The sequence below is a fragment of the Mixophyes fleayi genome, chromosome 4 (genome assembly GCF_038048845.1).
Source record: "Mixophyes fleayi isolate aMixFle1 chromosome 4, aMixFle1.hap1, whole genome shotgun sequence".
NCBI lineage: Eukaryota > Metazoa > Chordata > Amphibia > Anura > Limnodynastidae > Mixophyes > Mixophyes fleayi.
In genome coordinates this window covers 304,166,909-304,179,379 of record NC_134405.1, presented here as the reverse complement: position 1 = coordinate 304,179,379, position 12,471 = coordinate 304,166,909, and the positions used below count along the sequence as shown (strand labels likewise).

The 12,471-nt window shown below is 40.8% G+C and overlaps 1 protein-coding gene across 47 annotated transcripts in view; it reads right to left on the bottom strand.

Annotated features, from left to right (window-relative positions):
* Positions 1-361: 361 nt before the first annotated feature.
* Positions 362-12,471, bottom strand: part of LOC142152884 (protocadherin gamma-A4-like) — a 445,481-nt gene continuing 433,371 nt past the window's right edge. For all 47 annotated transcript variants that reach the window (XM_075209997.1, XM_075209999.1, XM_075209996.1 and 44 more), the window contains exons 3-4: positions 7,082-7,170; positions 362-3,441 (exon numbers count right to left, since the gene is read on the bottom strand). In XM_075209997.1, the coding sequence (XP_075066098.1) occupies positions 3,227-3,441; positions 7,082-7,170 (304 nt within the window). In that variant the 3' untranslated portion in view covers positions 362-3,226. The remainder of the gene's footprint in view (positions 3,442-7,081; positions 7,171-12,471) is intronic.

Below are 12,471 nucleotides of genomic sequence, written 5' to 3'. Positions count from 1 at the left end.
CTTTTTAAAGTGCACAGTCTTTAATAGATAACCAACACAGCCATTTGGATGAATGTTGTTTCTTGTCCAATAAATAGTATTAACCTATATCAGCCTCTATATTTAATAAATCCTCTATATTTTCAAATTTGTACTGGTTCACTATCTGGGGATGAGCAGTGATTATCTTTTTCCCTTCCTCCATATTCACGTTTATGGTGAGAAGCATTTACAGTGTCGTTAACAGTAGACAAGTCATCATTAAGAAAATATGGGTCATCTCTAACAAGCTTAACGGCAATCTCTCTAAGGTTATAAGAAGTCTTATGTGTACTTTGTGTAATACAAACATCCATGTAACTAAAGACAGCAGACACCAACGTGTTGAAGAAAACATTTTATTTATTTTTTTGTCCCAAAGAAAGAAAGCAATATAAAAAACAGAGTATAAAACTTGCATGTAATACAGTGACATGGGTCTATATGGATACAGGGAGGGAAATAAGCATATATATTTATATAATATGTAGGTATAATTCAGTATTAGACACATTAAAAAGGACAGATGCATTTCAACTCATGTACATTGATATCACAAACCACACGGAAAGATAGTAGAATATTAAAATACTGCTATCCACAAGTTAGCTACAGGGATGAAATAAGCACTTAATTCTTACAAGACAATAGCATCTCTACAATGACATAAACTTCTGTTTGTTCAAAAGAAAAAAATAGCAAAAATGTCATCTACTGCTAAACAACTCACATGACTGCCTTATTTATTAGTATTACAAGCAGTGGGAATGGTTACTATTACAAGCGACTTAAGGGAGGGAGGTGAGAAATTTTACTTTTCTTCCCCAAAAATCTAACTTGATACTGAAGTCTGACAGTACGTTAGGACATAGAGTTATGGCAAAGTGAATTATGTATTAGTGTTACATTGGCTTAGTGATTACGATTTAGGCAAAAAAAAAGTCTCTTTCAGTTGTAAGAGAGTTACTATCAGAATAGAAACAACATTATCGTCAGTGGCTCCAAAAGAAGACACATTCTAAAGACATAAAAGCCTATAATCAGACAATATTGGTTTATTTAATGTGTACTTGTCACCTGAACATCTAGGAAGATGTAGGCCACTTTGAGATCTAAATTAATATTCTTGAAAATGTAGCCTATAACTAATGACATCACTTTGTGTCTTGTGCCTCAGTGACGTCACTATTTTCTAACGAACTGATAGGCGGAATATTGGTACAGCCCACAAAATGGCTCCCTCTAGTGTGCATAGGCGACAAGTGCACTTGAATCACATGGTACCATGTACACAAATGTGGTGTAGCTCATAGCAGCCACCCCAACTCTAATTTGCTCTAGACAATTTGCAGTGTGAATCTAAGTGAATGCTATGGCACCATGTTATTAAATTATCCCCGTATGTTTTCCATTGCCTTTTAACCAATAAGCACTTTAGACCCCCTACAATGGTTAGAAACAAAATAGCCTCAAAGGATTAGTGCTAGACCACGACTGTTTACTCAGCGCGTCTTAATGTCTACCATATACAACACAGGAAAAAAATTAAACAACAGTTTTACTGAAATTAGTGTTTCTCCTCCGATGCCTTCTAACTCTAAGTTTGTGACTGTACAAAATGAAATAAAATCATTGTAGAAATGTTTATTTATCCATTGTGCAATGCTCACTAGCTTCTGTGGTTTGCACCTCTCTTAAACTGATCTATAAACATGGTTTACCATTTATCTTATCAAGACGCAAAACACTTTAACAATGACCACTGGATTTTCAATAGTGTTTACTTCCACTTACTTATTTTGGATAATCATGAGATTTATGATGCAGCAGGCTCAAAACATACATTATTACCAACAAAGAATAAAAGTTAGCATAATTTCTATCTATCAATGTAAATAAAATGAAGAATAGTTTGAGTTTATGTACAAATCATGACGATTGTTAATATTCTTGGCAGGTGTGTGTCTTATTCTCCTCCCCCATAGACTCTACACAGGATTACCTTACCCATTCTCTATATAGAATGAATTGCCCCATGCTGGTTACATGCAACAAAGTCCCTACGTCGGGTGGAATTGCAGACACCGTGTGAAAATTAGACATGCATTACTGTGTGCAGAAGTGTAAAGAATCCCGTTTGTCACTCTAAAGGAGTGCAGCAAAAGGGGACGTCCCATCAGTGCTCGATGTACATTACATTATAGGAACCAATAATTGGGGGAACTTAATGGCTCCAACATTTTTTTTTCCTTTTAGAAAATAACCAAAAACATCAATAAGTACAGTATTAAAATAAGTACTGCACAAGACCATTGACACTCTCTATAAGTAGTAGTTGTACGATCACCACATATATATATTTTTTTTTTTTTACATATTAGAAGAAAATAAGCTGCTTTGAAGTGGACCTGTCACAGTGCAGGCTGCCATGTTGTGGTCTGAACCAATATTCATCAGAATGCAGCCAACAACTTACATTCCTAAGAGGCTTAGATAAGCGGCATTCACAGGAACATTGGTTCAGTCCATAATACGGCTGCCTGCACTATATGTAGGTACTTATTATCCAGTTTTCAAAATCACTTTATCTTTTTCAAGGGCCAATGTGCCTTTCATTTTAATGTATTACTCTCTTTGAGAATATATATATATCTTTTTTTTTTTTTTTTCGGGTTATATTTTACTCCTTATCCAAGTTTAAAAGTCAGACAGTGTTTTTCGATAACTGCCACGAGTCATTTTAAAAAAATGGAAATGGGTAACAAGCCAAGAATCTCCCTTGAATACCTGATTGTGTTTATAAATTATAAATAACTACTTTGCTGGAATTATATACAATGGAATAAGTTCCACAAGGTGTGCATGTGGGAGCAAATTAAATTGAAAGAGTTTGTAAAAAGAGTGCATATCATTAGCTATGAAATTACCTTGCACTAGTACAAAATGCTAGCTAATATTGACAGGGCACTTGTTTCGGAGATTTGAAATAATGTTTTCATCATGAGGGCTGCAGGCAGAAGCATCAGCCGCTGGGTGACAGATTCTGCTGCAAGCTCTAATAATGACACATTCTTGCCATTGATTTTCTTGTGTGTATCACTTTCCATAGATGACGTTCAACTTCCCCCTAGTACTTAGATTTTATACAAGGGGGAAGCGCTCAAATAATTCTGCCCTGTTGGTGTCAGCAACTCTTTAGTAAAGGTGGTTACTTCTTCTCCTTCTTGCCAGATTTCTTCTTGTTACCTCCGCCTTTTCCATCACGTTTTCCTCCAGGATTGGTGGGTGTCAATGTACTTCCCGGGATGTAGACATTTTGCCTATAGTCAGGGACGTGCTGCAAGGTGAACTGGGGTCCGTAACGGGCACTAAGGCCCATGGTGCCTGTACCTCCACCGAGACCTGATGTTCCCTCAGCGGCCTCTGTAGGGTAACGACAAAAGATTAACAATGTTATCATTACATGTATACGTTTATACATGTTATCATTGCATTTATTCAATAATTATATTTATCAATATATTTTTATGTTATCTAAGTGGTTAGCACTTCTGCCTCACAGCACTGGGGTCATGAGTTCAATTCCCGAACTTGGCCTTATCTGTGTGGAATATGTATGTTCTCCCCACGTTTGCGTGGGTTTCCTCCAGGTGCTCCGGTTTCCTCCCACACTCCAAAGACATACTGGTAGGTTTATAACAAATTGACCCTAGTCTGTGTGTGTGTTAGGGAATTTAGACTGTAAGCCGCAATGGGGCAGGGACTGAAGTGAGTGAGTTCTCTGTACAGCGCTGCGGAATCAGTGGCGCTATATAAATAAATGGTGATGATGATGATCTATGTATCGATCTATCTATTGCTCTATATATTTATCTATCTCTCTCTCTCTCTCTCTCTCTCTCTCTCTCTCTCTCTCTCTCTCTCTCTATATATATATATATATATATATATATATATATATATATATATAGTGGGAGAGGGAGCTACTCTTAATATTTATACTAAAATATAATATTGTGCATATTATTTACATAGATAAAAGTTGTGTAGGAACAAACCACAGCAGTGATAAAGGCACAGTGAATTGATTTGCTGCACACGTCATCTGTCTTGCTAATTTTGACCTTGTCTAGTGATGTAGCCAGGGCCGGATTAACCCGAGGTCTAACTGGGCTATAGCCCAGGGGCCTCGGGCATCCAGGGGGCCCTTCAAAGTCCTCAGCAGCATTATTGATCGGTGCGATCAATGCTGCTGAGCACTGTCACTGTAGTCCTCCGTCCCCGGCGCTCAGTAATCTGCTTACTGAGGAGATCTCGCGAGTGAACTCTCGCGAGATCTCCTCAGTAAGGAGCTTACAGCGTGCCGGAGACGGAGGACTACAGTGACAGGTAAGCGCTTGGGGGGGGGAAAGGGGGCCATCACGGGGTACGGGGGGGGAGGGGGGGGGCGGCGGGTGGCTCACATTGGGGGCCTCATGGGGGAATGGAGGCGCCCTTAGCCCAGGGGCCTCCTTTCCCTTAATCCGGCCCTGGATGTAGCGCTGTGTTGATAATCAAACTGCTATTGTTAACACTTAAGTCAGGGTTGAATACTAAACCATGACGTAACATTGTGTACCCTGCACATATGAATCATTATAATACACATAAGAATTGTCCTGCAGTACAGAATCCAGCCTTCACATAGTGCACAGGTTTTGAATCATATGTGGTGCATATAATTATTATTTATAAAATACCTTTAATTTACATAGTGTCAGCATATGCTTATGTATCGACTTGCATGTTCCTTTGAAACTTTAAGTGAATAAAGGTAGGTTGTCTCATCCTCTGCAAGGTACAGACTTAAACATGACATACTGAATATATCTGCACATTTAACTGCACAAAATGCTATTTATTTGCTGGGGGAATAACACAGCAAAACAGAGAATGTGACATGTGGTAAGTACTCCGACCCTTCTAACCTCTCAGGATTTTGGGCCAAGTCTCAACAATCATGGGGTCCTCTAAGTAGCTGACAGGGGACTTGAAAACAAAGATGATTGCTACAAAGTAGGAGAAGGCTGTAAAAAGTTATTTAAACACTTCCAGTTTGACATTTTCACTGTCAGAAACATTGTTAAGAAATGGACTTAAAGGGGAACTGTTGAAGACAAGGTAATATCTGTAAGAGCCAGAAATATCTCTGATAGAACTGCCCGTAAACTGGTCAGGCATCCAAAGCAGTACCCATATATCACCTGCAGAACAGTTGAACTGACGGACTATTGTTCCACAGGTCCACAGTACAATGTCACAATAGTTACCCTATGACTTCATCATTAAAGTCATCTGAAGTATGCACAAAATGTTTAGATAAGCAATAGACTGTGGACTGATGAAACAAAGATGTAATTAGCTGCAACTACAAAAGAAACTGTACATTTGGGGGAAAAACAGTGAAGCAGTTGAAGAAATGGACATCTTGCTAATATTTAAGCTAATATTTAAGCATTGGGTGGATATACATATATAATGCTCTGGCAGCCAAGTGCGCGGGAGTATGGATTCAATTAAAACCCCACAAATCCTAGAAACTAATGTCCCAGAGTCAGCGAAGAAACTTCAGAAAAACAACCAACCAGACCATATTTTAAGAAGAAATGGGGAAAAAACCCATGCGAAACTGAAAGACTGGCTACAAAAATGGTTGTAGGCTGCGATATCTGCCAAAGAATGTGTTACTAAGTAGTGACTGACAGCGTTCCCAAACTGCTGCACACGCCATATTCACCATTATATCTGTTATATTCACAAATATATAATACTTTTGCATTAGACAGAAACGTCATGTTTAAATGTGTCCCGCAGAGGTTGTGTACGTTGTTAGTGACTGCACATAAGAAGCAAAGCTCCAGCGTTACCAAGTAAACCCTGGGCACTTCTTTCTCTATGCTGAGGCATCACTGCAGTGCATGAGAGGTAGACGGGGATGGGTTAAGGAAAATAGATAAATGCCACTTCAGGAGGCTCGTGGCTAAGTGGTTAGCACTTCTGCCTTACAGCACCGGGTCATAAGTTCAATTCCCAGCTATGATCTTATCTGTGAGGAGTCTGTATGTTCTCCCTGTGTTTGCGTGGGTTTCCTTTGGGTGCTCCGATTTCCACCCACACTCCAAAAACATACTGGTAGGTAAATTGGCTGTTATTAAATTGACCCTAGTCTGTGTGTGTATTAGGGAATTTAGACTGTAAGCCCCAATGGGGCAGGGACTGATGTGAGTGTGGTCTGTGTACAGCGCTGCGGAATCAGAGGAGCTATATAAGTAAATGGTGATGATGATGATTCATAGTGGGGAATGCCCCAAATGTTAGATGATAAGACTCTATTTGTGGGCAGTACAAATATTCATGAAAATGCAGCCCATCAATTAACTGGAAACCAATGTCTCATGAAACGTTATCATGAAATGCCCAGTGATGTCACCGATTCCTAGTGCACCATAGGCTGCATTCTTATGAATATTGGTTACTTCCATGTGTAAAGGTGACACATGCTCTTTAAATACATTTCTACTATGATGCATTTAAATGCTATAGCACAATAATTTGTTTTCATAGCACCTGTGCACATTTTATTGACAAAAATGGGGAAAATGTTCTCTATAAATATTTGCTGCAGATTCTGATTTGTTTGTAATATTTTGCACCCTACAGGAATTTCAGAAGAAAAAACATAATGTATACGTTTTAACACTGCTGTCCAGTTTGTTCATGGGAGGGGAAGGCAGTGTATATGAATGGAATATATGAATGGAATATCTTCGCTACAGCCCATTCATTTCAATGGAAAATCAATCAATGGGAAATTTAGGGTAATGATCTGTTGCTAATTGATGAGCCAGGTGAGGTCGATACTTCAATACAAAACACTGGTGCATGCAAAAAGTGAGGCTTCAGCTCAGTTGCATTTCTATTGTAGTCAATTCTCATGTAATCAATGGATTTTGTATATTGTGGGATCACATAAATGATTACATACACCACATCATTTTCACATATGCTGGTATAGAAAACTGACCATTTGCGGATGCCAGGATCATTGCCTGAAGTCTCTCGGTTTCGAACTGGTTGTTTGGCCACACTCCAGCTTCCTCTGTGGGCTGTGCTCTAGAGAGACCACAATGACACAACATGATTACCATTAAATATCAAAGGCAATTAGAAAAAAGAAACCACAACACAACTGAGACGAGCTGTTGTGTTGTCAACAGTACAGCCTGGAACTTACCACATTGCACAACAATGAATAATCTGTTCTATTTTTACTAAGCTACGTTTTACGAAACAAGTTATGACGATGGGTTTGTTTTGGAAGCAAAATAATAGTACTGAAAAGAACAATTATACCTATTCATATTTTATGTACAAAACCATAGGATAACCACATATTCCATTTAGCAATAGGGGTTTTGGTTGTGTTTGCATCAAAACTGACTTGCAATTTGAATTTTGGAAACAATACATCAGCCACGGCCAACTTGTGGCTCTCCAGGTGTTTTGACACTAGACCCCAGCATGCTTTGCTAGTAGATAGCCATCCATTAGCTGGTTGAGTTTGCTGAGACTTGTAGTCTCACAACACTTGGCAGAGCCACAGGTTGGTCAGCCATGCAATACATTCTCTTCATGTTATATTGAAAGTGTATTTATCAATGTAATTTCACCTTAATGATATTAGTTAGAGATATATAAATTTAAAGGGAAGACATCCCTATTTTAACATTCCCTTCTTATAGTTTTTATCCCCACGACTAACAGAATGGAGGGGTTTAACCGTCATTCCTGAGAAAATAACAAAGCACAAAACCCTGAAAGTGGAATTTCCCCAGTATCAGGGCCTTAGGACAAAGTGTCCTTTGCGGCTGAGCTGATTTAGTGTTCTACTAGTGTGGGCGTGGGGTTTTCTCTTTTCATCTGCCTCAATAAATTAGGGTGATGCAATATATCACGTTTAAAGTAAGGGGTTTGCAAGCTCTTGTACTGTCACATAAATCCATTCTATCACATGCTGTGAGATAGGAGCAGGCCTGTATTGCACTACCCTCCACTGAATTAACCTTTCATTGCAGGCACATAGCATAGACCCTTCTTTCTGCAGTAGGAAGCATTGATCCAGCTCACAGCAGTGTTCATAGTGAACACAGCATAGACCATAGAAAACACAGCATGGACCATAGTGCGGTGGTAATCGTTCGTTTTTACGATTACCACCATTCCGACATGCAGAATGAGTGAAAAAACGAAAGAAAATGAAACAGACTTACCTTGAATCCGACGCTGGAGATGACCGATGGAAACTGCGTGCTGACTATAAGGCATTCCGATGAAAGAAATGTGTGGCACTGCAATTTTACATCATCGCAACGTCTGTCAATCTAAATTTAAAGCGGCAATGTGGGGTTAAATTTAGATTGACAGACGTCGCGATGATGTAAAATTGCAGTGCCACACATTTCTTTCATCGGAATGCCTTACAGTCAGCACGCAGTTTCCATCGGTCATCTCCAGCGTCGGATTCAAGGTAAGTCTGTTTCATTTTCTTTCGTTTTTTTCACTCTTTCGGGTTTCTTTTGCAGGAATTCTGCATGTCTAAATTCTCAGGCTAGATATTTCGTGCCCATCCCCCATAGTGAATACAGCATAGACCATAGTGACCACAACATAGACACTTTCTGCAGTAGGAAGCATTGATCCAGCTCACACCAGTGTTCATAGTGAACACAGCATAGACCATAGTGAACACAGCATGGACCATAGTGAATACAGCATAGACCATAGTGAACACAGCATGGACCATAGTGAATAAAGCATGGACCATAGTGAATACAGAATGGACCATAGTGAACACAGCATAGATCATAGTGAACACAGCATGGACCATAGTGGATACAGCATGGACCATAGTGAATACAGCATGGACCATAGTGAACACAGCATAGACCATAGTGAACACAGCATGGACCAGAGTGAACACAGCATGGACCATAGTGAACACAGCATGGACCATAGTGAATACAGCATGGGCCATAGTGAATACAGCATAGACCATAGTGAATACAGCATAGACCATAGTGAATACAGCATGGACCATAGTGAATACAGCATGGACCATAGTGAATACAGCATAGAACATAGTGAATACAGCATGGACCACAGTGAATACAGCATAGACCACAGTGAATGCAGCATAGACCACAGTGAATACAGCATAGAACATAGTGAACACAGCATAGACCATAGTGAATACAGCATAGACCAGTGTTGGCTAACCTGTGACACTCCAGGGGTTGTGAAACTACAAGTCCCAGCATACCCTTCCAGCAATAAGCTGCTATATATTGGCAAAGCATGCTGGGACTTGTAGTTTTACAACACCTGGAGTGTCACAGGTTAGCCAACACTGGCATAGACCATAGTGAATACAGCATGGACCATAGTGAATACAGCATAGACCATAGTGACCACAACATAGACACTTTCTGCATTAGGAAGCATTGAACCAAATAACATTAGTGTTAACCGCATGGACCACAGACACAGGATAGGATATATTTTACATATGAGATCTCCCAAGTGTTTATTATAAGTGTTGCTCTGCTAAAGATGTGTTTCCATAATGATTGTGGAAATGATGGTGAAACATTCAGTTAACGTTTACACTATAGGACAGACACTCAGCTGCTCCAACAATATTTCTTTGGTTAACTGAATCCCCCCCCCCACCCCCCTCAATAAGACCGAGGACAATTTACCAGGTTTTATCTATGATTTTAAAAGGTGATGCTTTATAATGCTTGTGTATGAGACTACTAAACCAAGACCCGCGGTTCCCAAAGTGTGCGCCACGGCTCCTAGGGGTGGACCCAGCATCCTCCTCCCTTCTCACTGAATGTCGGCCATGACGTCATCAAGCCCGACATTCAGTGACAAGCGGCAGGAGAGAGGATGCTGGGTCCCGGGCACCGCCAAATTGGTAAGAAAACAAATGAAAAGACAGAAGAAATAGAAGAAAGAAGGTCAAGTATGGTATGTAAAGAAATGGAGAGGAATGGTTATAGGAAACAGCAATGGAGGGGCAAAAGAATGAAGGAGGGGGCAGAATGAGGATGCAGAGGGGGCAGAGCGAGGATGCAGAGGGGGCAGAACAAGGATGCAGATGGAGCAGAGTGAGTGGATGCAGAGGGGCAGAGTGAGTGGATGCAGAGGGGCAGAGTGAGTGGATGCAGGGGCACAGGGTGTGTGGATGAAGGAGTACAGAGTGTGTGGATGCAGAGGGTTAGAGTGTGTGGATGCAGGGGCACAGAATGTGTGGATGAAGGGGGCACAGAGTGTGTGGATGAAGGGGGCACAGAGAGTGTGGATGAAGGGGGCACAGAGTGTGTGGATAAAGGGGGCATAGAGAGTGTGGATACAGAGGGTCAGAGTAAGTGGATGCAGGGGCACAGAGTGAGTGGATGCAGGGGCACAGAGTGTGTGGATGAAGGGGGCACAGAGTGTGTGGATGAAGGGGGCACTGTGTGTGTGGAGATGAAGGAGGGCACAGAGTGTGTGGAGATAAAGGAGGGCACAGAGTGTGTGGATGAAGGAGGGCACAGAGTGTGTGGATGAAGGGGGGCACAGTGTGTGTGGATGAAGGGGGCGCAGAGTGTGTGGATGAAGGGGGCGCAGAGTGTGTGGATGAAGGAGGGCACAGAGTGTGTGGATATGAAGGAGGGCACAGAGTGTGTGGATATGAAAGAGGGCACAGAGTGTGTGGATGAAGGAGGGCACAGAGTGTGAGAGTGTGTGGATATGAAGGAGGGCACAGAGTGTGTGGATGAAGGAGGGCACAGAGTGTGTGGATGAAGGAGGGCACAGAGTGTGTGGATGAAGGAGGGCACAGAGTGTGTGGATGAAGGAGGGCACAGAGTGTGTAGATGAAGGAGGGCACAGAGTGTGTGGATATGAAGGAGGGCACAGAGTGTGTGGAGAGGAAGGAGGGCACAGAGTGTGTGGATATGAAGGAGGGCACAGAGTGTGTGGAGAGGAAGAAGGGCACAGAGTGTGTGGAGATGAAGGAAAGCACAGAGTGTGTGGATATGAAGGAGGGCACAGTGTGTGTGGAGAGGAAGGAGGGCACAAAGTGTGGATGAAGGGGACACAGTGTGTGAATGAAGGGGCACAGTGTGAGTTAGGTGTAAATTATTCTTTGACAGAAATATAATTGAAAAAAATATATATAAAAATATTATTTTTCCTTGGATTTATATGTATTATTTTTGCATACAACTAAATAAGTATTTCTGTCCTGACCTAAATACTTATTACGTTTTTTTGACTACTTATAAAACAGGACTGCTCGGTAATTATTTTGGAGGGGTGCCTTGAAAAAATTATGGAGACTATAAGGGTGCCGCGAATTGCAAAAGTTTGGGAACCACTGGCCTAAGCACTGTCTCTCCCTGTGCTTCCTGCTTGCTTTGTTTCCCCTAGATTCCCGGCCTATTCATGTTTTAGCACCGTCATGTGAGCCACAGATTCGGATCTTACAAAAACAGGAAACTATACTTGTGGGGCAACACTTTAAAAAGAAAATTTTTAGAAAAAAAAGTTATTTTAAAATATTCCAATTAGAAAAAGAGCTTTATTTAAATAATAAAGCATTTTCCTGGAATGATTCTTTGCTATGGCCATCCTAAGGCGGTGACAGCGATAGGAGGACATGTAACGCTGCTATTCTTGTTCAATTGGCGATTGCTATTGACAGTGATACCTGGCGATTATTATCTCAGGCTGGGAGACTTTTATAGAAGCCCTAACCACTCCGAAAACACCTGTTTTCACCAGAGAAAGGGTTTTTCTCCCTTGTTTTAAATAGTTTCCTCTGAGCGGCTGCAATAATGCAAGATGCAGATCAGAATGTTACTATAATAATCTGTAGATTGCAGCACTTGTACAACTGGGTCAAGATCAGAGTGTGGAACAGGGACCAGCTTATTAGTATTTGATATAAAGATTCTGTTACTACTTACAATGGATTGGTGTCCACAGATAACTATAGCAAAAATCAATTTCCATTATGGGGATTGGGAGGAGGTCATACAAGTGTCAAATGGGAACATATTTGATGTGGCTGGGGAACCCCTTTAATTGGCTGTGGGTAAAAATAACACCTAAAAAAAAATGCTTATTTAGCACTTGTAAGACAATATCGCTTTCACCGGGTATGTCTAAGTGTCCTTATGCTGAGATTGGGGAAGCCCATTGTGCTCAGGATGGTGAGAGTAGGAGATAATAGGGGACAAATAATAGGGGACAAATTATTTATTTATTAAAGTCTAAAAAAAAAAAACCAGTATATATATATATATATATTTTATTGTTGAAAGTGGAAGCCCAGGTCCGTGGAAACCGGGTCACACATGCTCA